General features: G+C 37.4%; 1 protein-coding gene and 1 pseudogene across 3 annotated transcripts in view; one reads left to right on the forward strand and one right to left on the reverse strand.

The window, feature by feature from the left end:
- Positions 1 to 576: 576 nt before the first annotated feature.
- The window catches only part of LOC128011555 (peroxisomal membrane protein PEX14-like), a 93,385-nt gene continuing 67,612 nt past the window's right edge, over positions 577 to 26,349 (reverse strand). For 2 of the 3 annotated variants that reach the window (XM_052594082.1, XM_052594081.1), the window contains exons 4-9: positions 25,736 to 25,855; positions 20,334 to 20,419; positions 15,691 to 15,793; positions 11,294 to 11,391; positions 4,822 to 4,913; positions 577 to 3,640 (exon numbers count right to left, since the gene is read on the reverse strand). In XM_052594082.1, the coding sequence (XP_052450042.1) occupies positions 3,181 to 3,640; positions 4,822 to 4,913; positions 11,294 to 11,391; positions 15,691 to 15,793; positions 20,334 to 20,419; positions 25,736 to 25,855 (959 nt within the window). In that variant the 3' untranslated portion in view covers positions 577 to 3,180. The remainder of the gene's footprint in view (positions 3,641 to 4,821; positions 4,914 to 11,293; positions 11,392 to 15,690; positions 15,794 to 20,333; positions 20,420 to 25,735; positions 25,856 to 26,349) is intronic. The other variant, XM_052594083.1, reaches the window with a different exon arrangement.
- LOC128012695 (uncharacterized) lies at positions 18,197 to 18,345 on the forward strand (annotated as a pseudogene).

A 26,349-nucleotide genomic window follows, 5' to 3' on the forward strand; every position in this document is an offset into this window, starting at 1 on the left:
GATGCGGTATCGAACCTTTGAGAAGTTTATACACCACATCAATATGTGCAAGGCTATTGATCATTTAGACCTTGACAGACAAATTAAATTCATAAACTTGATAATGCACTGGAATATTTGTATTGCTTACTACAGTGGAATGGGGCCTTTTTTACATTTTTAAACAGTGCTGCTTTAGGATCAAGGTTTATCGACTGAAATACACTTAATAGAGTCCACTGAAAATGCCAAGAAGAATGCTGAGCTACTGTGAAATTTAGAGTCAGATCAAATACATAGTTAGGCAGGCTTTACACACAGTTTCTTTACGGCTGGTGACCATCTCATTTAATGTGCAAATTATATAAAAAAAAAAGTAAATAATTTACATTTAATAATTATTTGTACTTGTGTAAACAACTGCCTAATTTAAATTTAATTTATATTTATAATCATTTATTTTGGAACGGAACCAAAATAAATGCATGTATTATATATGAATAATTTACATCAATGAATAATTGATTAATTAATACTATGACTCCTTTCTTAAATCCTTCCTGATCAAATAAAAAAATCAACAGAAAATAAAGGAAATTTGTGCTAAATCAAATTTATTACAATTATGTACATTCATCTTTCATACCAGAATTTTTCAGAGACAAATACCGGCAGGGTGTCAACAACATCAACATCAACAGAGCCCACATACAGCAACAATGTGCAGTTTGTGCAAACTGTTACAGACCTTTGACGTAAGCTTACTTATAAAAGTGATCCAGTGGGCGCACACACACACACACAGCTCACGCAAATGAGAACGAATGCTTAAATCACTAAACTGAGTTGCTGAAATTGAGCAGCAGGATGACTGTCAGAAAAACAGTTGGAGATGAGTGTGCAACACTAAAAGAGATAAAGGCAATCAGTAGCCCTCATAGCAGCTTTACAATGATTAGCTAAAATTAGCATACCATGTTGTTTAAAGGTCTCTGTCGCCACACTGCTAGAAACAACCTGCCAGTTGCAGGAACTCCTGAATGTGGTTTTAAGCAAAACTGATACATGCACACACACTCACACTCACACTAAAGCTCTGTCTCATTCTGAAGCTGATGGTCTTCCTTCCTCTCACTTAAAAAGCTAACTTTCGGTAACTCTGCAATAACACTTCTGACACCAAAAACTGTCTTTTACTTTCAAGATTAAACAGACTTTTCTGATTCCTTTAAAAGGATAGTTCACTAAAAAAACATGTTATTTTCAATTTCATGTCATTACAAAAAGCCTTTTTTATGGGACAAACAGTGTTATGTTTTGAATAGTGTTTGTGTACAAGTTAATAGAGACCAGTTGAGCTCCAAAAAAAGAAAAAAAACTTTGTCTGAACAGTTCTTGAACTGTTAACTTGAGAACCACTCCGGATGTACGGAAGAACCAGATCAGTCAAATTTTGCGAATGAAATGTGTAGTGTGATTTGTGAACCAGATCAACCGGTTAATCAAAAACCATTCATCAATTGGACTGATCTGGTTCTTTAATGGTGTTTCTGGGGATATTTTTGGAGTTTTACCAGACATTGTTGCTATGAATTGTTGATCTATGGTAAGGAGAAGTGTGATTTTTTTCGAAATGCATCCTTTTTTTCCATACAAAAAAAAAAGGTTTCAGTAAATCACATTTGTTGTGGTTTGGGTTGAACTATTCCTCTAATGTTCACTTCACATTTGGATTTTTAGCTTTTCAAATCATCACCCAAGTTTTAAAATAAAAAAAGTGAACTCACGGTTTCTCTTGACATTGTATCATATGAAAGAATATACTATTCTTGTGTGGGTTAGTGTTAAGCCATTCCTAATCTAGGAAGTAAGAAGACGTACGCACATGACTCTTTCATTGTGCAGTCCCAGACCCACAATTCACCTGGCTGCACTGTAATCCGGTTACTCTGAAGGTCATTTGTTAAAAGTGAAAATGTCACAATGGATCTGACACTCGTTCTCACTCCAGGATCTCTCTGGCTTTGTTTCTCATCAGCTGGTGAGTGAGTAATTCCATTAGTTAAATATTCATACGCTACTCTCCATTTGCATCACGGGAAATTTTTTTTTTTCGTCTTCTTTTTTAATCCTCTCAGGACTTTCTGAGAGAAAAGCCCCCAAAGAAAAAAGCACAACTGTCAGCACCTCCGCTGAAGCATCCATTGTTTTACACGGTTTAATTACAAAACCCCAGCACCGTTTCATGTTAAGATTATTCACTGCAGGAGGCCTATATAATTTGGACTGGAGGGTTTGTCATGTAATATAATACAATATAACAGGCTTTCAGTATTAGATTTCCGATTTTAGCCTCCTTGACATTTCAAGCCGCATGAACTAATACATCTGTTATTTGTCGATCATTTGATTATTAACATACTTCATAAACCAAATCAGCTACCCTGCTGGAGACTTGAGAGAAACGACAGAGACAAACACATTTCTCTTTCGCCTCATTGTCTGCATTCTCATGCGCGTTTTCGCTCTCTCTCTTTCTCCCACAGGAATCTCAAATCCACCATCACTCTAAACACAAATACAAGGCCTCGTTGTTACACAGACTGCTGAAGCCTGCTGTACTACACGTCTGAAGGAGAATTGGTTCACTACGACAGATTACAAGGTCTGATCCAGAACTAGTGTTTACTGCTGAACAAAACAAAAAATATGGCGTTGAAACAGATCTCAGATCACTACAAAATTCTGTGGGGCCTCTGATTTGTCTATCGTCTTAACACCACGTACATGACATTTGTATTGACTATTGAGGTGCTATGGTACACTTAAACAGGCATTTTTTTGGAGTACTACAGTCTCTAGTAAAACAGCTAGCTAGCATTTAGGGGAAATGTATGGACTGCGAAACATAAAGTCATAATTCTCTTGTCTTCTTTCCAGAAATTTCTGTTGCTGTGCTTGTTTGGGCATGCAGAAGGGTTTGTACCTTCAGTCTGGTTTGCACGTTGAAAGTTTGCATGTTGAAAAGTCAAAAGGGTAAAGAACTGCAGTGAAAGGAGCATAATCCACCTCACCTGCTGCTTTCGTACAATGTTAAATGATGCTCACGGTAGCCGTTTTACTGCGATGAGGGTGTGATATCAGATCTTAAATGAACTCCAAGGAAACCGAGAGAAGCGAATGGACGGATGAAGTTTCTTTCTAATCGACCTCGCTCTCGTTGCTCGCACCCTCTGGACGCCGCAGCTTCTCCACCTGCTCATTTATCTGTCCATCACCTCCTTTCCTGTCCTCCGTCTGCACGCTCAGGTGGTCTCCCTCATCCGCATGGGTCACATCGTCATCCTCATCTTCATCCTCATCATCCTCTTTCTTCTCCTCCTCGCCCTGGACTTCCATACGGACCTGGTCTTTCAGGTCCAGAGGGAGAATGGAGCCCAGGCCCACGTCTCCGTTCAGGCAGAGCGAGCCAGACGGGGTGGCCTGGGAGCTGTTGCCCTCTTTGATGGGGGAGGAGTTGGCTGACTCGTTGCTGACGGGCGAGATGTCGCTGCTGCTGTTGGTGTGGTTGATGGAGGGCGGGTTGGACAGCGATCCGGGTTTGAGAGGGATTTGCCAGGATGGGATTTTGGGAACGGAGGGCGAAGCGGGAAACTGTCTCCTGAGAAGAAAGAGGACGTGAATAGCAAATTACAAGCGCTTTCTTCGAAATCTTTGCTGAAATCTCTCACAACAGAGGACACGTTGTGCCTCAGGCTTGCGTCTGCCTAAAATATGCACGAGCGAGTCCAGCTATTGTGCTTTGGGAACACGAGCAGATTTGTCAGTCTGAAAGTACATGAGAGATTATGTCCATATGTACTCCACACCTGGCATCTGATTCAAAACAAAGCATGTCCTCACAACAAAGGTAAAATAAATTCAAAAGCGACTTCAGGGTGGTTTTGTTTGAATGCACGAGGCAACAAGTTGAGCAGATGGTGAGCTTGGTTTGTATTTACAGCAAAGATCTCACATCTTGAGAAGGACAACCAGACACAACATTCAGACACTGGAAGAAAAAGGTAATTACAGCTTAAAATGTTTAATGAGAACGAAACGGCAGACAAACGAAAGCTTTTATCTGTGTGAATTTCAGATGTATGAGATTACTTAGATCTTAATTTGCATGACACATACATAATCAAGTAAACATTAATGAAAGTGAGGGAAGATCCATCTTGGGGCATTGAGGGAACCTGTTGGATGCAGCAGGCCTCATTAACCAGTAATGAGCTGGTTCCAGCTACATGCCCCGGTGAAGAGAACGATATGACACATACAGATCAAACCATTTCAGACACATTTATCTGCCAAATCGTCCCAAGGCATACTAATATCAGCTGCCCTAAGTGAGAAACAATGCTCTCCACTCATTTATTTACACAGTGAGATTACAAAGCATGCATGTTGGAGCATCAACTAAAGGTCTCTTTCAGGATATGAAATGTTAAGTACATGCATCTTATTAGTTTTCAAGCACAAATCTGAACGTATCGTAAAATAAAGAAATTCTTAACGGCAGGACATGGCTTTTGGGTGTCAAACTTTATTTTACTCAAACAAAAGCGAGGCAGTGCGTGAGGAAAATACTGTTTGTTTAATATGTCATACTGTTATGCATCAGAAAATAATAATGCAATTTCTGCAATTTGTGGAAAACCAATTTTAATGTTTAGGGTGTCAAACTGACAGACTGACACCAAAATACACAAGGTTCTAAATCCTTCAAAGCCACAGTTTGTCCGTCAAATCAAATATGGCATCTATTGTTAGAGATGTATTAAAAAAGTGAAAAGTTACCTGCCGAGAAGAAGACCCTTAAGAGATAAAATCTCAGCCTTGAGTTCACTGATGCTCTGAGACTCCAGCATGCGGTTGGTGGCAGATGAGGCCTGAAGAGACAAAATTACAAATGATCATCACCATCATTTTGGTTTTGGAAACCAATATTAAAACGCTTATTATTTACCCCTATAGGCTTTCCACACCTCAAAACATGAACCAAGGATCATTCTGAAAACCCTGTAAACGTAATCATGGTCATCTTTTAAAATGCTGCTAAACTGACCTTAACATCGGCTTTTCTCTACTGTTGTTAAAAGTGAAAATCTGCCCCAGAATGTGAAAGCTCTAACACATCAGGCCTTATTTACCAGAACCTGTTATATTGGCATGCAGCGATCTGTTACAGTGTGAATTTTTCTAATTTGATTTGTCAAGAGTCACTCAATGAACACAATAATTCGATGCATTCAAACTGCCAATACAAGACAACAAAAGTCTCAATATCAAACCACAACTACACTGACGAGTCCCAGCTACTGTATTTTCTCCACCCAGAAGGTCAGGATCTTTCAAAAAAAAGGCCAAGGGAATTAATCATACCATTTTTACATATTTTTCCATATTGCAGACTGCTGATTTGAGCAGGACAGAGGTGTTTGATAAGAGGTCCCTGGCACAACAATGGCAGTATTCATCAAGTCAGGGAGGTTTTTATTAAAAGAAGCCTTATCGCCAACTGCTTGCCATGGGATGAATTGCTGAAGGGAGTGATGGCCAATTGAAGTGGCCAGAAAACATTTGAATAGCAAATGACTTCAAGGGGAAAAAAGGCCCAAAATAATCCATCCATCATTTTTTCCCCCTAAACAGACAGGTGGTTGGTAATGTCAATTTATAAAAAGATACCCTCTTCACACACACAAAAAAAGAAAGATTTGTAGCCCCTCAACATTTTAATTTCAGTTCTCTCAAGCCGCTCCTCTATGGCTACACAATGACTCTTTAAACCATCCCCAAACAAACATCCCACATCTACCCATAATCCCATTCCAGTTTTTCTGCCCGCTGAGGGGGTACGAGAGCAGGAAGAGGAAGTGAAAAAAGGGCTGGGGGGAAAAGGAAAATAAAAGTGTAATTAAGAACATCGGAGTCACTGGGGGTGGCTAGTTAGAAAGCAGAGACCCCCTATCGAGAGGCGAGGGATAACTCGGACTCTTCCACATGTAATTAAATCTAAAGTAAATTAATTGAATCACATCTGAAAAGGATCGGACTCGTTTACAGCGAGGGCTGGGGAGGGACGGCGGTTTTGTCTCCTTTCTGCTCCTAAAGCCCTCAGATAAGTGCAGCGTTTTCCAAGAGGCCACATCTGATCCGAGCCGAGCGCATTAGGCCTGGTGAAGACACTCTTATTACAGGCCTCACCTCATTATGGCCATCTTAATCCCACACTCCCCACGGCACCCCATATAATAAGGCTGGAATGTACCTCTTGCTCATTTTACCTTTGTAACGGGGAAAAAAAAATTAATTGCTTCGGAGGCTTAGCTTACACTTCTCGGACATAAAATCTAAATAATATTTTAACAGAGGCTACAAAGCACCTCTCAGCCGGCGGTGTTTAAAGTTCCGCCGTTGCAATTCTTCATTTTCGAGAGCCAAACGCACGCACACACATTTAGTGATGACCGTTTAATTGCTGCTAAAGGCCTTCCTCTGCATGTCTTTGACTGTGTGAGCAGTCATCCAGTCAGAGGGGTCAGTGCAGTGTGATCGGGGTCCATCACCCTCTTAAGTGTGAACAAAGCTTTGCTACAGTCTGGGTAATTATTTAAGGAGGTGGAGCGTACCGTACAAGAGAGGTATATGCACGTACTTACACAGAAACAGCAGTCAGACAAGGAATACATTAAAGCAAATGTCTGCAGAACATTAACAACGGATAATATCTTAACAAGGCAAGTTAAGAAACGTCTGAATGCAAATTAATTCTCTGTGATGCTCTTTTCACCGCTTAATACATGTATATTTATGGTGGAATCAGCTTGAAAATAAATCCCAAGGGAGTGTTTTCTGGTGAAAACACTGGTACGATTTATTTGAGCCTGTTTATTCATTTTCTCAGTGGCAGGGCGTTCTGCGGTGGAAGAGGGGGAAAAAAAATCGAAGCGCTCCTAATCTTCCACAAGCAGCCACTAATAAAGACAGCTATCGTTATATTCAAACGGCACAGCAATTAAACTCAACCAGTCAAGATGATAATGCTTTATATATGTGGAGAATGAGGTGCAACATTCTGCCTGTTATTCAGCATTAAATATTATCAAGGAGAACAAAGTGCTTTGGCTAAATAAATAAAAAAGAACTCTTACATTGAAATCAACTGATACAATACAGGTCAGTGATGGCAAATGAGTGGTAGACAATCCGCCTGAAATTGAAAAAATTCATTTAAAACAGAAAATTTTCTGACAAAGCAGTGGGCAAATTTTGGAGCTTAAAAAAAGAAAGGTCAAATAAAGAAAATCACTAACAATTTCAAAATAATAACATCATATTTAAGCCCATTCCACAGAGAACTAGCTCAGAAAATCCAAAATTCTAATCATCCCAAAAAATAAGAAATAAAACACTGAAAGTACCTGACAAAGCACTTGAGAATTTTGACTGGTACAAAGACAATGCAAAAAAACAACTTTAGAAGTTCCAACTGACTTCCTTTATCAGTCGAAGACTTTATCAATCACCATTTGAATAACAGCTTCAGGTGTGCATAAGGGAATTTAGTCAGGTGAGCACTGATGAAATACAAAGTATGCACCCAATCTACGGAGATTAAAAAGACTATTAAACTATGAGTACAAACATATCCACAGTTTGAGTGATTGCTGAAGAGAAACAGGACCACTGTGCTCATAACAGAATATATTTTATTTGTGTGGCTTTGGAAATATATAGATATGTATAAAAATGTTTACTTAGCAGCTGAGGAAACAGGAGTCGCCATGTGTTTCTGGTTAAATACACATTTCCGCTTTAGAGAGTTTAATTGCCAAGCTTGGCCGCATTCTGCACAGAGTAAAGAACTCGGAAAAGGCAACTCAGAAAACCGCACAATAAAAACGCTACGCAGCCAAAAGGCTTAAACACGTGTCCTTCATTTCATGCTCTGGACCTGAAAATAATTTCCCGAATTTCCCATATGGCTCTAGACAACAGGGCCCCGCATCTCTCAAAACAAAATTTAGGATCAGTGCAAAGTAGATTGTATGATTTGTTTAATGGGCGTTTTGATGTGAACTATACTTTACACACACTGCTGCTTTCCAGCAGGGCACTCATGACAAATGAAGCTTTTTAATTCAATCTGGAATTTGACAGAGAATTTCAGCCATTTTTACTTGACTTAGGGCAGTTGTTGTGGATGATGACCTAAAGTGTTTTGAACAATAGATCGATGTGGTGGCATTTTTCTGGAACTAGCAGAGGCGTGTCTCTTTAGGTGAACCGGAGATTATTTGGCAAGCCAGTTTATGGATGACAAACTTCAAGAGGGCGACGGAAGGATGCTGGGGGGAGTGTGGGTGGGGGGGGGGAGTGGTGAGTATGCAATTCTTGCAAACTTCAGAAGGGTGAGAGATTCATATTTTCACTTCAATTTGTTGCAAGGCCAGATGTGTTTGCATATGTTTTCCTACGGGATCCAGATGCTTCAGTAAAACAACCCATGTGCTTAACAAGCTGTGGACATAAAACATGCCCTCAGTTGCAATTCCAAAGCGCTTTTTGGAGCCGTTAAGAGAAGATTTATCGCAGTATCGTAAGATACAAAGTACGTAGAGTCCACATTCTGAGGTATGGCAATGTGTTTTCAGCAGGCGATTTCCCTCAGATGACTACTCTTTATAGATGATAAGCACATGTCTTCAGAAAGGATTTGAAGACCGTATCATCATGAGCATTCTTCTGAAAGATAATGACATCATAATGCATTAAATTAGCATGTGATAAAGACTACAGCATCAGTACTGTACACTTTCTGTATTTTTCTGTGCATTATTTATCATTTTTCTGTTGGCTATCACTGTGGGTTGTGTGGAATAAAGGTTTAAATAATTAAATAAATGAGCTTTTGGTAATGTTTCTCAAAAGTGAAAAACAAAAAATAGCTATATAGAATTTATTATACATTTACATCTTAAAATATAATTAATAATACTTATTAATATACCATTTTTATTGTTTTGTTTCTTTAAATGTTCTAAATATTTGTTTATATTTTAGATAATTTACCCATTAATTTAGCTTTCGTTAGTTTCTCAAAAGTAAAAAAAAAAACACTGTTTCAATTCAATTCACGATTTTTAATCAATAAAAAATACTATATATATCCTATATATTTTCTACTAATTACTACAATCTATATATTTAATACTTCAAATAACTTATAATATATTTTTATAAATATATTTGTTTTATATTAAAAAAATATTAAAATATTATAAACAGAACATATAAATATATATATAGAGAGAGAGAGAGAGAGAGAGAGAGAGATAGAGAGAGAGCGAGTGATTTTATTTGCTAGTGCAAACAAAATGAAGCACATAGAGGACATAATTGATACTTTTAACCAGTAATTTACTTTTTATCTGCTGCCACAGATGACGGGAAATCCCAAGCATTATTTATGAACAATAAAGTTTCCTTCCTCCATAATTCTTTAATTGACAGGCCTCTAAGTTGGAGCTCAGAGAAAATCCTACTGGTCCTTCTCTTCTAGCTGAAGTATGGGTGGGGGTTAAATGAGGTTTCAGTCCAGATGAAATTAGCAGAAAGCAAATGACAGATACAGGAGAGATCAGGAGGGGGCATCAGCGTGGGTTCACTTCCTGTCCCTGGATGACTTGAGCGTTCCGCAGATGGCCGTACATGTTCTTTATGGAGCTCCCATGACATGCCTTGTCCTGCTGATGCACATTTTTCTCTTGTGAGCGGCATATGAGTTCTGTCACCACTAATATTCACATCAGGGTGAGGCATCAGTCTCAGTGTCACTGAAAAATGCCCTGTGTTGTTTTAAACTCAAAGTGGCCTTGTTTTATAGAGGATGCGCCCCTGAAACAGAGTGGCGCAAAGGGCCTTATGAAAAGGCACACTGAGGGCTTTATTTAAACTCAACATATCAACAAAACAAGTGAAGACTATCATTCATAATATCTCTAAGAGAAATGACATAACCAGGGAGGAATGCAACCATTTTAGACAGCCAAATTCCTCAAGTTTTTTTTTTTTTTTGCTTCCTTTTTACGTTTCAGCTGTGATGCATGTATCCAAGGTATTTCAGAGGATGAATGAAAAAGTATGCATATCTGACCTGTTGATTACGCAGTTTAAAAATGGTGCTTACGGAATGTACACAGAATTATTTTATGCAAAAAAAAAAAATGTTGTCACTATTACTCTCACATGCACCATAAACGTCACATTCATTCCTTACATAAGGTCCGTAATGAAAAGTGTCAAAAATTAAAGGAATGTTCAGATTGTATGATTTGTTTGGTTTCCAGTCACTTCGGTTGAACCAAACCCCAATATGGAAACTTACTGCAACTACCGCACTACTGGACAAATTTTAAAGAGCCAGCTCACCCAAAACAAGTAATGATGTCATTTAGTCACACTTATTTCATTCCAAATTTACACCAGTGTAGGCTTTATGTACAACAGGCCTAAAATCGCTATACTTTGCCTTCCGCCACATTTCTCAAATCTCATTTGCACTTATGTTTAATAAAACAATTAACAAACCAGGTTTTAACATCAATGATGTCAAAAAAACACAAGTTCTTGTGAATTACTAATGTGAAAAGGGAAATATGCTAGTGCTGGGCGATTTTCCCCCCTACTTAAGGAAAGCAATAAGTACAAACAGCAGACAACTTAAAGCAAATTTTGCTTTTATTTAATCAAAAGTAGGGCTGCTCCGATCACGATCGGCCAATCATTAATGCGCATCTCGTCAGTAAAGGTAAATTCCCTCAGGTGCGTCATTTCACATAGAGCAGCTGTTACTACACAGAGCCGTTTGTTAACTGAGAAGATGCGCAAATAAACACTGAAAATGAAGTGGATTTGCGCATCTTCTCAGTTATGGCTCCTTGTAGTAACAGCTGCTCGATGTGAAATCACGCACCTGGGGGGGGGGGGTGTAATGTGCAAAAATGCGTCATTACACAAAAACTCGATTTACTTATTTTTTAAATCGCCTGTAACAAAAAAATCAAATTAATTCATTCAATCGATTTTTCGCCCAGGCCTACAATATGCCCTGCTGAATGTTCTTTGAATATAAATTTAAGAGCTGTGGTGAAGGGGAAGATTATCAGTGAACTTAAATTCGGCCTTGTTATTCAGATTAAAACTATCGTTTGACTTCATTAGATCCCTCTGTTTACCATTGTGGCCAGTGTTGTGCTGTGATTACCTGCGAGTTAGCCAGCTCTTGTGTCAGCTCCTGTATTTTCGTCTGTTGCTGGACCAGCAGCTCCTGCACTGAAGCCAGGGTCATCTGCAACTGGGTGACTGCATCCAAAAACACACAAATGAAGATAAGACTACAGCCAAAACAATTACCAGAACTCGAAAAGCAAGGATTCGGCACCTTCAGTCGCGATCCTGTGCTAACCGACATATCTGTTTGTTCGAAAGCATTAGCGGCGATCAACACGCACTGGTTTTCTCTTTGATTTAGCCTTCAGCTCAATCAGTAATATAAGACACCTCTATTTGTACAAGATTAATCACCTACGTCTGCTCCGATATCAAATCAGGGTCTCTTAACCTCCATTAGCATGGGTTTGAAACGCTGGCTCCATCAAACTCTCCAAACAATCAACAAGATGGAAAAAAAGCCGCTCATTTGGGAGGCAGGAGGGCTAGACACTACTGTCCTCACTAATCTTACTAAATACAGCTCATTTTCCTCCCTCTCTGAAGATTGAATTATTGTCAGATTGTGCTGGTCCCGAGGATTAGAGAAAGCCCAAGAAAAACAGCCCTAGCAGGGCCAGAGTTGGTGTTATTAATGGGGGTATCATTTCAAATAACCCAGAGCACAAGTTGCTCTCCCCCTGTTTCCAGTCACACATGCATTCCCAAACAATGCATTAAGTTTCCAAACTGATTATGTTACAGAAAACCAATAAACGCCTCTATAAATCATGCTCTGTAAAGTGTTAAATCAACTCTAATTGGATTAACATCAGCAGATATTATTAGCTGCCGACTGTTGGCTCTCCGGCGCACAGTTCCAGGGCTCTCCTTTCATAGAAACAGCCTTTCCACTTTCTGCTTAAGAGCAGTTACATGTTTCTTTCTCTCGCAGCCTTTGTCTGTCTCATTAGGTGCCTACTTACAGAATAACAGATGCTGAACAGTTTTCCCTAGCTGAATAATAATGATGATTCAAACTCGTCCTTTCAGATGACTGTATTAATATTAACGAGAGATCTGACATCCGATGTAATAACTTTCTCCAAAACATGTTTTAAGAAACCGTTCACTGAAAGAATTGCATTCTGCCATCCTTTACCCTCATGTTGTTCCAAACTAGTATGCCTTTTCTATTTCACAAAAGGAACTATTCCGCAGAATGCACATTCAAGCCTGCGTGTGTGCTTCAGTTTCCATTTCAGTCCAACTATTGATATGTGATCATGGATTCATTGAACATCACATTTAAAGTTTTCAAATATTCTGTAGAAGCGCATGGTTAGAGATTACATTAAGCCATGGTGCTCAAACGGGCGACGCAGGTTTGAACTAATCATTCTATCCTTTTCTATTCTATCCAAGAACTATGAATAAAACCGCTAAAATGAAGCTTAAATATGTTCTAAGCAGGAATGCCACCACAGCTTATGTCAATAGAAATTCCTACAATATTACAGAGAATGGGCAGCAACTGCACCAGACCTCTAAACCCACAAACACTCGCTTCATACTAGAAACACAAGAAATAATGCCTCCATTTACTGTGTCTCGGGTTTCCACAAACGTTCTCTTTGGAGGAAACAATTGGCCGAATTTGAGATCCTGCAAGTGGCTTCGCAGCTGCTGTGAGGAGGCAGACAGTGTGTATGGCGTAAATTATTCAGTAAATCCCTCAATATAATGTACACTGCATATGTCCAGGCCTGTCTGAGCCTTTATTGGCCAGCTGGTCACCAATATGCTCTCAACAGACAAAGAGACCAAGCAGCTAGCGCAATTCCATTACAGCCGGCACGAGTGTGAGCGCGCGCACGCGTGCGACGGAATGCTTCCAAGACCTGTTCATTAATTGCGTGTGGAAAGTTGTTGGGAAATCATAATGGGAGTCAAGGCCTACACTCAAAGGCTGCAGGAGTAATGGAGCCACATTCAAAGGAATACATCATTCCGACGCACTTGGCACTAGAGAAATACACGAACTTTAACAAAGGAGTGCGGGCAATTGGCAAGAGCGGCAGTCACTTGCTATTACTCACGTTGTGAGAAGAGGGGGAAACTCACTCCGTAATTGCAACCCTCTCCCAAACTGTTAACTGAAACAGTCATTAACTACAATAGCAACTTGGCTACTGCAGCCACAGCAAATTAGATCAGCGGCGTGACTGACTGAGTGACTGGGGGTAGGTACGGCTCTTCCAGGAGAAAACGAGAGAGTGGCGGAGGGAAGGAGAGAGAGAGGGGGGAAAAAAGAGATTGTCAGGAACAAGTGTTTCACAAAGGAAATATGAAAAGCAGCTTCAGCCCGGAACAATATAAAGAGTCTTATCATCTGAAGCTGAATGTGACGCTAAACAAAACAGGAATCCTGCTAAAAACCAAACAAAATGAGGGCCAGGCAGGCAGCGTAATACAAAGGAGGTTTTTTTGCATATATGAACCAAAATGGTTATGAAGAGGCTCATTTGATAATCAGATAAAGCAACCCACATCAAGCTTGCACGCAATGGCTCACAATCGACTGGCCTTTCAGTAACCCTCCCCAAACCAAAAACTGGGCAACGGGCAATGTAATGCAGAGACGCAGTTTACTAAAATCACTCGCCTTGATCCTTTATGCCCCAAATTTGCTTATTTTGATCTCCTGGATAATGAAAACAATACTATATGCATATCAGAAGACTACGCTGAGATCACAAATCCATGCATAAATCCAGATCATTTCCATGGTTTTATGAGGCAAATATTAATATGGCTAAATGGCAAGCATACTCTGACAAAGTTTACTTCATAAATAACAAAAAGTCTTGTGTCTATTATATATCACGAGTGCTTGCTTTGCATGTATTGTTTCACCTTTATAGACTGTGTGCTCTACATCAAAAATTTTCAAATTGCCTAGACTGAAAACAACAAATACCTACAAGTTTTTATAGCAGAAAAATGTTAGGCAGCTGGGGGAGGTATTTTTTAACAGTATTGAACACCTTTTACTCATTACATTCAATTTTGACAAAGTTTACAAGTGAAAATAAAATGTAATAATATGTTAAACGATCATATGTAATATGAGTCCATTTACTGTGGTACTAAACAATGGTGGAGATAACGTTGCTTTATAGAAATAAAATAAAACAAATCTTGCTTTTAGAATGTAGGCCACTATAATAAATAAATAAATAAAGGACTTCAACCTTACCAAAATAAAAATAAAAAGCCTGGTGGAAATTCAGTCTACAAAGTGACCTTTACAGTAGTCTAATGCTCAATTAATCTTTAAAATCATTAATAAATTAATAACAGTTAAATGCTATCTTTAAAAATCTCAGAATGAAAATCTATTTTTAATAAATTATGTCATTTTAAAATAACTGCATTTTAATTTAACGTATTTATACGAAATAATAATTTTTATATTGTTATTGAGAATTATCAGCTTGTCTGTACAAGACAAAAATTTGAATACTGGCGCATCCCCATTTTTATAGGTTAAATATATGAAAGGAACACAATACCGTTTATTAAGTATGCAAATACACATAAGAAAAAAAGACCAATTGCATTTCAGCATGTAAAACTTGTCTAACTTGTCTGTTAGATTTTGAATAGCGAATATTCTATAGCCACTTCTTTTTTAAGTTTCAAAACAATAGATATTACAATTAGAAAATAATAATAATAATACTAATAAAGCACAGCTAAATCTGAAATCATCTACTAAAAAACCCTTAGAAGTAATTCAATTCAAAACCTTAACCAGAGTGCTGCTTTGTAAAAACTGTAAGAAAAAAAAAAAAAAAAAAAAGGAAATAAAACACTGCAAGAGTGAATTGTCATTTACACAAAAGGAGCCATCCAGCTGGAGGTCGACTGCGGCACTAACAAGACTAAGTTTCTTCGGGAAGTGTCCCGCTTTCATGGTTGCCGGGATGTTTAATTACACCGGCTGCGTCGTGGGTAAAGAGAGGGGGAGGAGAGATGAGGAGAGGCATCCCTCTCTGACAGACTAGCTGAGATTTCTCACCTGTCCAAGGCGGGAGACGCACCTGTCACCACACACTTAATCACCATCGCGCTCCGGGCCCAACCGGAGAGCCACACCACAACGCCGAAAATTAAAATGAACTTTCTTGCCACGCAGTTAAGGCAGCAAAAAAAAAAAAAGAACAGAAAAAAGAAATGCTGTCATTCCTCTTCCCCTCATTAATATTCTGAGGTTAAGAGCTTTTCAGCGAAACGTAATTAATTGAAGCTGAGCTGACAGTAAACAAGCAATTTCAAATTAAAGCAAAATGACAGGACCGTCATTTGTAAAATGTGAGCAGATTTTGGCGACAGATAAATGAAGGAAAATGTTAAGGAGGAAAAAGTGATGAAGATATTAATCTTCACCTGTCTGTGTCAGTGTGCCACTCATATCTGCAATGTTGCTCTCGATCCTCCGCAGATGCTTCTTGTCCTCTTTGCTGCCCATAATGAGGGGAAGGATGTATTTCTGCAATTAAAAACATGGCACACTATTAGAATTCCACTCAGGAACAGAGAAAACAGGCCAGTGGACCAGGACGCGCTCTGACACTACACATCGACAGACAGACAAAGAGCTAATCTATTAGTGTTAGCATAGTCAACCCAAAACTCAACTAAAACCCCTCAAAATGTCATGATTTATGATTTTTTTTTTAAGCTTTACAATATTTCTTTGACAAGAAGAATTGTGAAATATTTTTACAATTAAAAATGTAGTATTTTACCATTTTGTATTTAAATATATTTTCCCAAATGTATTCCTGTAATAACAAAACTAAATTTTCAGCACCCTTCAGTGTCACATGATCTTTCCGAAATTATTATAATATCCTGTTTTGGTGTTAAAAAAACATTTTGCATTATTATGAATGCTGAAAACAGCTGCTTAATATTTTTGTGAAAAACATGAACAGTTTCACAATTTATTGCTGAAAAGAAAATGAAAAAAAAAAGAACAGCATTTAATTACAATTCTTTTAACATCAAATGCCTTTGTTTCAATTTTTTATCATTCTCAATTCTTAAAGAATACATTTCTTAAAAAAATAAAAGTACTGCATATTTGACATTTTATCAGGGTATAAAGAATATTAGAACACCCCCTAACTCATATAACAACAGTCACCATTAAACTTAATATTTCCCTAAAATGAAAAACTAAGAGAGGCTAAGATAAAGACAGAATGTTTTATTAAATATTAAGGTATTTCAGTACAATAGGACATTAAACAAGGAGGGGGAAAAAATAAAAAAGAGGGGAAAAATCCAAACAAAACTTGTGTTCGTGTTTGATTTCACAGTATTAAGTTCAGTATTGTGTTTGGCAACAGCAGATAAAACATCATTATATGAATTATGATGAATAGGCCTGCATTCATGCTGAAAAAAACAAGACCTTTTGTTTTTTTAATCCCTCTCAAAAGTCTTGTGGTTTTCTCACTTCATCCAGAGCAATTTGCCTCAATGGCTGACACAGAGGCCAAGAATTAAGCATCAGGGCATGACTCTGGGTTCAACATCATTAAGTCTTTTAGCCCACAGGCTGGCTTCTCCATTTAAACATGTCACCTTCTGAGGACAATTGCTCATCAGAGTTTAAGCCTTGTAGAACAACATCTCCAAACACTGAGAATAAGCGGCAAAGGTCAGACGGCTTACGCTTCCACTAGCTGCCGGTTCCCAAGCCATCGCTGTTTTATTTCCAAACACACACGTCGATTCTTTTCCCCAGACAAACAAACAGCACATAGACGGGGAAATTAACATGGCATTTGGTGAATAGCTGGGTGCTGTAAAGCGTTATGTGCGTGTGCAGGCTCTCCGTCTGGAAAACAGTTGGCCTTAACAGGTTTTCACAGCGGCGCAACCGTTGTTGACACCAGCATAAGTAATAAACACTTTTAAGTTGAAAAAATCAGAATGAGTGTCAACACCAGGGTAGTTAATAAGAGAGCTGCTGTGAGCGCTGTTTACAATGTGCTCTATAGCATAAATAAAGTGGAGGAGGAGGCCAGGGCATATGGTGGCACCGGTGAGCCGTTCCTCTGACATGACAGCAGTGAGAGCTCTCGCTCCAGGGAACAGCACCTCCAGCCACGGGCACAGATCCTCCGAACAGACTGGAGAACCACCAACTGTTTGAGTGTGAGTGAGTGAGAGACAACGAGCGAGCAAGAGAGTTACAGAGTTGTGGTTTTGCATTTCCTTGCCTGCACAAAAAACTATTTAATAATGCTAAGATTATTGCGAACATCACTACTTGGTTGCTAAAGTGTTTCGAGTTGTTTAATGTATGTTGCATGCACATTTCTAGTTAAACAACCCACACCAAAGTAAATAAAGTAAATAAACAACTTTTTTATTTCAATATATTTAAAATGTAATTTATTCCTGTGCAAGTACAGTTGATTTTTCAGAAGCTATTACTCCAGTCTTCAGTTTCAGAAAATGCCTCAGAAATCATTCTAAAATGCAGATTTGGTGATCTGGAAACATTTCTTATTATCTCAAACAGCTGTGCTGTTTAACATTTTTCTGGAAACTGATACATTTTTTCCTAGTTTTCTTTGAAAGAAACACCAAAGTTTTACCATTTTCGAATCCATTCAGCTGATCTCCAGGCCTGACGGTAGCACTTTTAGTTTAGCTAAGCATAGATCATTGAATCTGATTAGATCATTAGCATCTTGCTCATAAATGACTAAAGAGTTTTGATATTTTTCCCATTTAGAACTTGACTCTTCTGTAGTTACATCATGTACCAACACCAACGTAAAATGAAAAGTTGCGATTTTCTAGGCTGATAGCAAAGATCCTTGAATATTACACTGGAATGAGAGTATAGTTCCTAGCCATATCATTTGTGGTTATCGCTTCTCGGCCTTTTGGCTAAGATCAAGTGTAGTATCTGTACATAATGTAACTACAGAAGTGTCATGTTTTAAATAGGAAAATATACAAACTCTTTGGTCATTTTTGAGTGAGATGCTAACAGTCTAATCAGATTCACTAATTTATGCTAAGCTAAGCAAAAAGTGCTACCATCAAATGCAAAGTTTGGCTAAATAGATTCGAAAACGGTAAAACTCAACTGTTGAACTCTAGGGGAGTTGGAAAATTAGACTATTTTCAAAAATAGTGGAGTGTTCCTTTAAATAATAGAAAGTTCTAAAGAACAATGCATTTTCTTTTCTTTCTTCTTTTTTTGTAATAACATCGAAGTCTTCACTATCACTTTTGATCAATCTAATTTGTCTGTGCTGAATAATAAAAAAAAATCATTATTTATTATATTTATATTTACACTACCAGCCAAAAGTTTTTGAACAATAAAATTTTCCTTGTTTTTTTTAAGTCCCTCTGTTCACAAAGCCTGCATTTATTTGATCCAAAATACATCAAAAGCAGTAATATTGTAAAAATATTTTTACTATTTAAAATAACTTCATTCTATTTTAATATATTTTCAAATGTAATTTATTCCTGTGAACAAAGTTACATTTTCAGCATCATTACTCCAGTCTTAAGTGTCACATTATTCTTCAGAAATCATGATAATATACTGACTTGCTATTCAAGAAACATTTCTTCTTCTCCTTCTTCTTCTTATCAATATTTAAAACAGTTAAGTACTTTTTTTCAGGATTCTTTGATGAATAAAAAGATCCAAAGATCAGCATTTATCTGAAATAAAAAAGCTTTTGTAACGTTATACAAATAACTGATAAAGATATGAATAATGTTACAAAAGATTTCTTTTTCAGATAAATGTTTTTATTTTGAAAATTTCTATTCATTAAAGAAACCCGAAAAAATCTTTCTTTACGTTTTCAACATATAATGCGTGTGTATATATACATTTTTTTTTTTTTTTTTTGCAGCAAATCAGAATATTACAATGATTTCTGAAGGAACATGTGACTAGAATCATGATGCTAAAAATATATATATATTCAAATAGAAAGCAGTTATTTTAAAGAGTAAAAATATTTCACAATATTACTGTTTTTGCTTTATTTCGAATCAAATAAATACAGGCTGGGTGAGCAGACGATAATTCTTTAAAAAACATTAAAAATCTTGTCTAATAGTGTTTATTTATTATTATATTTATTTGAGCACAAGCATGGGTTATATGCTAGTAAACTGCAAGTTTAATACTTGGTGTATGTTACTATTATTATTTAAGCAAATCTATAAATAACTAGAGTTAGGGATTTGTTCAGATAATGCTAGTAACAATAAAATAGTAATAGCAACAGTAATGGCTCCCTGAGCAAGCACCAGTAATGAGAATGAGTGAAAATGAAAATTGCTAGAAATGAGAGTTGCAGTCACATTCTCAAAACATCACTTTAAATACTGAACAAGCTGCAGTTTCGGATTGATAAACTTAAAGGAAAATGTGACTTTTTCTGTTAAAATGACATGGGTTTGGCTCACTACATCAAGTAAGAGCAGACATATGTGCTACTGGAGAAAGAGCGTGTGTGCTGACTGACTGAAATAGCAGAGAGCAGACGGAAGCTTAGGAAGCTAAACATGCGTTCCTAATCATGACATCATGGGAGTTCCATACAATGTCATTGTAAATGCTCTCTTAAAGGCCACTGGTCCATTTTCTTTCTCTAATAAAACAAAGTAATGTAGTCCACATGCTCCTGTGGGCAGTGTGGGTTTACTGTCACAGAGAAACGGGGTCTCTCCCTTACTTGACGGGGCCTGAGGGCCCACGCACCCATCCGTGCCCACATACAAAATCGTGTCGTGATAGTGCTGGAAAGCAGTGAGAGTACTGCCTCTGGGTTTTTCCGAAAAGGAAAACAAAGATAGATCTAGGGGTAGAGATGAGCTCATTCCGATGACGTTGGACTGTAACCACAGTGATTTACACGACATCAATGTAGAAAACACACACAAAAGTAGAAATGCTGGGAAAAGCTTGAGTTCTTAGAATAATAAATACGTTTTGAGGAATAGGCTATTGGTGGCACTTAGACACATACCCGGTAAAGATGATAGAAGCCAAAGGCCATTCCTGCCAAGACGACAGCCAGGGCACTGTAGTCTCTCCATCTGTAACCTGAGGGACCTGCAGAGAGACACACACAAATACAACAAGTTCCTCTATTAGTCCAAGCCTGGGAAAAGCTGTTGTGGGCCTTCTGGTAGATGCCATATTTAATTTGACATGAACTAAACAAAACTGTGTTGTACAGAAATACAGTATTTCCAATTGTCTGGAAATTGTTCTGAAACACAAGCAGCCTTTTGTGCAATTCCATCATAAAATCATTCTTGCACGAATCTTTTGCTTAAGATGTTGCTGGTACCCCAGATCATTTCTGTGATTCAGTGTAAAGTGTCCATTGTAATGAATCAATTCAAAACAATGGCTCAGTGATTTGTTTGTATCATCACATACATACATACATACATACATATATATATATATATATATATATATATATATATATATATATATATATATATATATATATATATATATATAAATATATATATATAAATATATATAAATATATATATATAAATATATATATATATATATATATATATATTCATTTAGTGAAAACAACTTTTCTAAGTTTTAATACATTTTACTTACATTAAACATTTTGAATCTTATGCTCTGTGAGTGTTTGGTCAAAAACAAACAAAAAAAACACAGATTTTTTACTGATTATGGTTGAAATCTATCCAGATGCATATTGAATATTATGAAAAGACTGAAAATTAAAGCAGCGTATATTTTATACAAAAATATTTATATTAAATATTTGATTACAAATCTAAATATATTTATTAAAATATTTTCAAATATTATAAATCTAAATTTCCACAAGACAAAAAATAGAAACTACTGACTTTAAAAATGTTATTCGACTTGGGACTGCAACACATACTCCCTGTACTTTTACACCTTTGCAGCTTTTTTGTTCATGACAAACTACTGTTAATTTTATTTTTATTTTTAAATGCGTCTACAATGACTAATGTTTTTAGTCTAAATACATCTATATGAATTTGTGCTCTTGTTCCTAGAAGGAAAGGGAAGATAAAAAGTGCTAGTTCTGATTACACATAGTCATGGAAGTGTAAACTAGATCTGAACTTTAAGATTAAGTACGTACCACATTACTGTAAAACAGTATGACTGCGCACAACGGAAACTCCCGCTTACAATATTTTAGGGGAAAAATCTCTCTGTTAAGGGTAATCGTGATCTTAAAGAAATGGAAATGAGAATTGTTTAAAAGATCACTCGTACGGTTTCTGCTCAGACTTTGCAAAAGTGCTCGCTAGCGGTGAGATAGAGTGTGAATGTCGCAAAAGAAGAACGAGTACTATCAGGAAATGAAAGACCACATCAAAGAGTCCCTACTCAACCCTCACACTCATTCTCAGAGAGAGTTGACCTGGCAGAAAACAAAAAAAGTGTGTCAGACTGGTCAGAAACCTCAAACAATCAAGCAATGCTCTCTAAAAGTGCCTTTTCAAAGCGACAACTTAATAATGGCTTACTTATAGTTGGCATATTAAACCTGGACACGAGACTTTAGTTTAAGTTAGGCTTTAACCAGTTTCTGATAGCAAGAGCAGCCGTTTCAATTCATGCTGAGGCAATCTGGCAAGGCTCAGCCAGCAGAAAGGAGGTAGAAATTATCATGCAAATGTTTAACGGCACACCAAACAGAGAAGTAATTAAAGCAAGCCTGGCTCTGGCAGGTCAACATGTCAGATACAAAATGCTCCATTTTGTAACATAGCGAGGTCTGCAGAACAGGTGTGTTACTGTAATTTGTTTGAATCTGCTCCACTGAATACAAATAGACAGGCTCTCTAATAGACTAGCAAAGCAATAGTACTTTTTCTTTTTTTTATGCGTAACTGAACAAGCAGTTTTTATCTGATTTATTATATTAGAGGTCTATTAGGGAGAACCAAATAAAATATGACACTAATTCTTGAGACATGGGACAAAATATGTCCCACAATTTGCCATTAGTTTTTAAAATAGCAGATTTTACACTAGATCACTAGACCAGATCATTTTTTTTTCTTGTATTAAATAATCTTGTACTACTCCTACACACCATGTTTTAGTTCTTGATTAAAATATTGCATAGTAGAAAACACAGATATATTAAGCACATATTAAAAAAAAAGTTTATAATTTCATGTATAAAGTGCATATTTTTTGTCTCTCATTATTAATCTTTAACACAAATGTAAGGAAACCGTTCAGTAGTTTTAGATACGTTTTCCTCATTTTAAGTAGTCATATAGAAGAGAACAGATTACTCCAAAATAATTAATATAAGGGGTGGGCAATATGACCAGAATCTTATATCATGATGCATGTACGAGAAATTTTATTTTACAGTAACAATATACATCACAACATTATTATTTTTGCTTTAAATAAGGTATTGATGATATCTAAATTTTTGATACCATAGAAATTTAATAATTCTTGTCTCCAGTGTCAGTACACCAAAACAAAAATTAAAGCTCGCTGAAGACAAGTAAACAGTCAGTCATTAAATAAAAATAGGAATCTAACAACAGGTCCAGGACAAAAAATACAGTAGAACAAATAAATAAAAATGCTACATTGTAAAAAGTAATCAAATGCTTAAAAATAGCATATTCTTCACAGTGTATATATATATATATATATATATATATATATATATATATATATATATATATATACATACATACATACATACACACACACACACACACATATATATATATATACACACACACACACACACATATATATATACATACATACATACATATACATATATCTCTATTTTCATGACTTTGAAAATTGTAGAGTCACACTGAAGGCATCAAGGGCTATTTGACCAAGAAGGAGAGTGATGGGGTGCTGCAGATGACCTGGCCTCCACGGTCACCAGACCTGAACCCAATCCAGATGGTTTAGGGGTGAGCTGGACCGCAGACAAAAGGCAAAAGGGCCAACAAGTGCTAAGCATCTCTCGGGGAACTCCTTCAAGACTGTTGGAAGACCATTTCAGGTGACTACCTCTTGAAGCTCATCAAGAGAATGCCGAGAGTGTGCAAAGCAGTAATCAAAGCAAAAGGTGGCTACTTTGAAGAACACTTTTTTGTTATGTATATAATTCCACAAGTGTTAATTCATAGTTTTGATGCCTTCAGTGTGAATCTACAATTTTCATAGTCATGAAAATAAAGAAAACTCTTTGTATGAAAAGGTGTGTCCAAACGTTTTGTCTGTACTGTATATTCAGTGAGATATTTCCCGTCTCTTGTTGTTTGATTAACAAGAATGACAGTGGGAATATTAGACTGCTGTCAAATATATATTATTGATGTATATAAACACACACAGGTTGCTTATGGTTTCCTGTACATAACTCATTTGCCATGATAACAAAAATGTCTATGAAAGGCTGTGTCATTATATTCATTAAAAAGCATTACTTGGCTCTTTAGATAAATTTTCTAGAATTTTTTGTTTTTGTTTTGTGTAAGAGGATGCGTGTTATTTTGCTATGTCCAATGCACTGTCAATTTGAATGATAGTAGAATAGTCAAATCATGGAATAAAAAAAAACCTATTAATATTTTGTTAAATAATAGATTACTCAATTTGAGTGTATTGATCATTTGGTAATATAAATATATTTTTATTTTTAAAAAAAATTTGTCCATGTCCCTTGAAACGTTGTCCATTTTGTTGTATTGGGGAATCCGCCCCTTTAAAAAAAATAAATAAATAAAAAATAAAATAAAAAGAAGATATACGAGATAAATGCAGATAAATGAAATGTAAACAAAGCAGTGCTTGCATACCATTTTGAATATAAGTAATGTAACATTTAAACAGGCTTCTGTCTGTACCGCCTTCATTCACATGCTTGTTTTCATCACTTTTGCTTTAATTCTCAGCACTGACTCGTTCGCTAACTGAACTGCCAACGTCCCCGACGCAGATTAAACATGTTGAATCGGGCAAAATGCCACCGATGTGAGCCCAACGAGAGCCGACGAGTGGAACACATTGAACAAACTAGCGCGACCGTCACTTGCCGTCGGCCCGTTGTGCTTGGTGTGTCCTGGACTATAGGATCAAACCTGTTTGATGAAGGTGACATTCTACACCAGAAAGTACATCAAAAATAAAAACTTCCATTTTAAGAACTTCTGACAACATAGCTTTTTGTATCAATGGTAAACACCACATTAACCCTAAGTGTCCTTGCGGGAGCATGGCGTGCAGGACACGCATGATGGCAGCTTGGGTGATTTCAGAGTCCTTGAGCTTAGCTGGTGGCCCTGACCAATCTCCTACTTCAACTCGAGGTCCAAACGGAGGTCCTTCTTCCACATGGGTAGCCCCTCCACCTCTACTTTCCACTCCTGTTTTTTATTTGGTCACTTAAGGTGTGAGCATGGCCTCCATTCCCCTTTTTTCCAATCTCTGTTCAAATTTATTGGGTTCAGAAAAGGCCCTACTGTCCTTCTGCTGCTTGAAAATAGAGATCAGAGTATCCATTACTCCGACAGAGATGGATGCGGGTCCAGACGCATCGTCCCCATAACAAGGACATCAAAGAGTGGGACCCCCTCTTTCCAACCTGACCCCCGCGAAGATCTCCTCACTCTCCCCTCATTATGCCATTCTCTCACAGCCATTTTGATATAAAACCCCCCACTCTAGTGGGGCTGAAGCCTAACTACATGGCCATCCCATCAACATCGCTTTCATTACAAAACATGAGATGGCGGGGAGTCAAGGACAGGGTGGCAATAAATGAGGGTGGAATACATCTGGAATCATTGTCATACAGGTTAAGCATTATGCGAACTTCATTCAGGATTGGTAAATCAGCGGCCGGCCCGGAGCTCATAACCCACGGAGGTAATAAAGATACCGGCTGCAGAAAGGCCCTTGGTGGGCCAACCATCCAGAGATCGTCGTAACAGCGCGGACATCATATCGCAAGGCCGTGCCAGAATTAATTACATGGCTACGCAAATGGGATGCTCCATGCCACTCATTTCCTTTAAAAACCACTCGTCTAAGATAATAGTTATGTTCGGACGCTTATAAAAATATCAGCACAATATTTCAAGGTATTCCACACAGTTGGCCTGTTTTGAATTGATGTACGGGCGAAGGTTTAAACAAGATTACGGGAGCACAGGGGAGAATGGAGGACTCATTTAATATAGTCACGCACCATTTGGTATAGAAAATCTACTAGACTAGACTATAGAGTCATGTTTAAGGAGCACATGGGCTGCAAAAACATACAGCGGGTGGGCAAGTAGAAGGGTTATAGGGTAGACCCCCTATCCTAGTAAAAGCAACTGTGGTAATACTCACTGTGTGGGGCCAGTGGAACAGGGTGAGCGATGTACGTGGGCCCTGAAACAGCTACAGTGAGCGGCTCCTCTGTACTACCGGACCGCTGGATGGCCAGGTCGACCTCCTCATCAGTCAGACCTTCATGGAGAGAGAGGGTGGTATGACATTAAACACATCAACAGATGCTTATGCAATTGATATATTTTATAAAGTAAAAGTGCATATACAGTATATGTGGACACTTATTATTCCTTAAAACAAGGTGTAAAGAAATAGTTATGTATTTTTTTTTAAAAATCCTCATTTGAAGTAGCTTAGCTAATAAATATTCATATTAAATACCAGACATTACTTTTGTATCTGATGGTGCTGACTGATACTGAGTGAACACTTTATTAGTGAGACAACTGTAAGTAAAAATGTTGGAGAAACCTGAAGAGATTGTTCAAAAATGATTTGTAACCTTTCACCTCTGAAGACTCAAGAATCAGTGCCTTGTCCCTCACGAGATTGAAGGCACGATTCTATTGAATAAAAAAAGTGTCTGAAAACTCCAGAAATAACTGGTGATATTAAGTTGAAGTGTCTCCTTGACTGTCCTTTGCTACCTGCAAATAGATCTAAACATTAAA

The sequence above is a fragment of the Carassius gibelio genome, chromosome B23 (genome assembly GCF_023724105.1).
Source record: "Carassius gibelio isolate Cgi1373 ecotype wild population from Czech Republic chromosome B23, carGib1.2-hapl.c, whole genome shotgun sequence".
In the NCBI taxonomy this organism is placed as follows: domain Eukaryota; kingdom Metazoa; phylum Chordata; class Actinopteri; order Cypriniformes; family Cyprinidae; genus Carassius; species Carassius gibelio.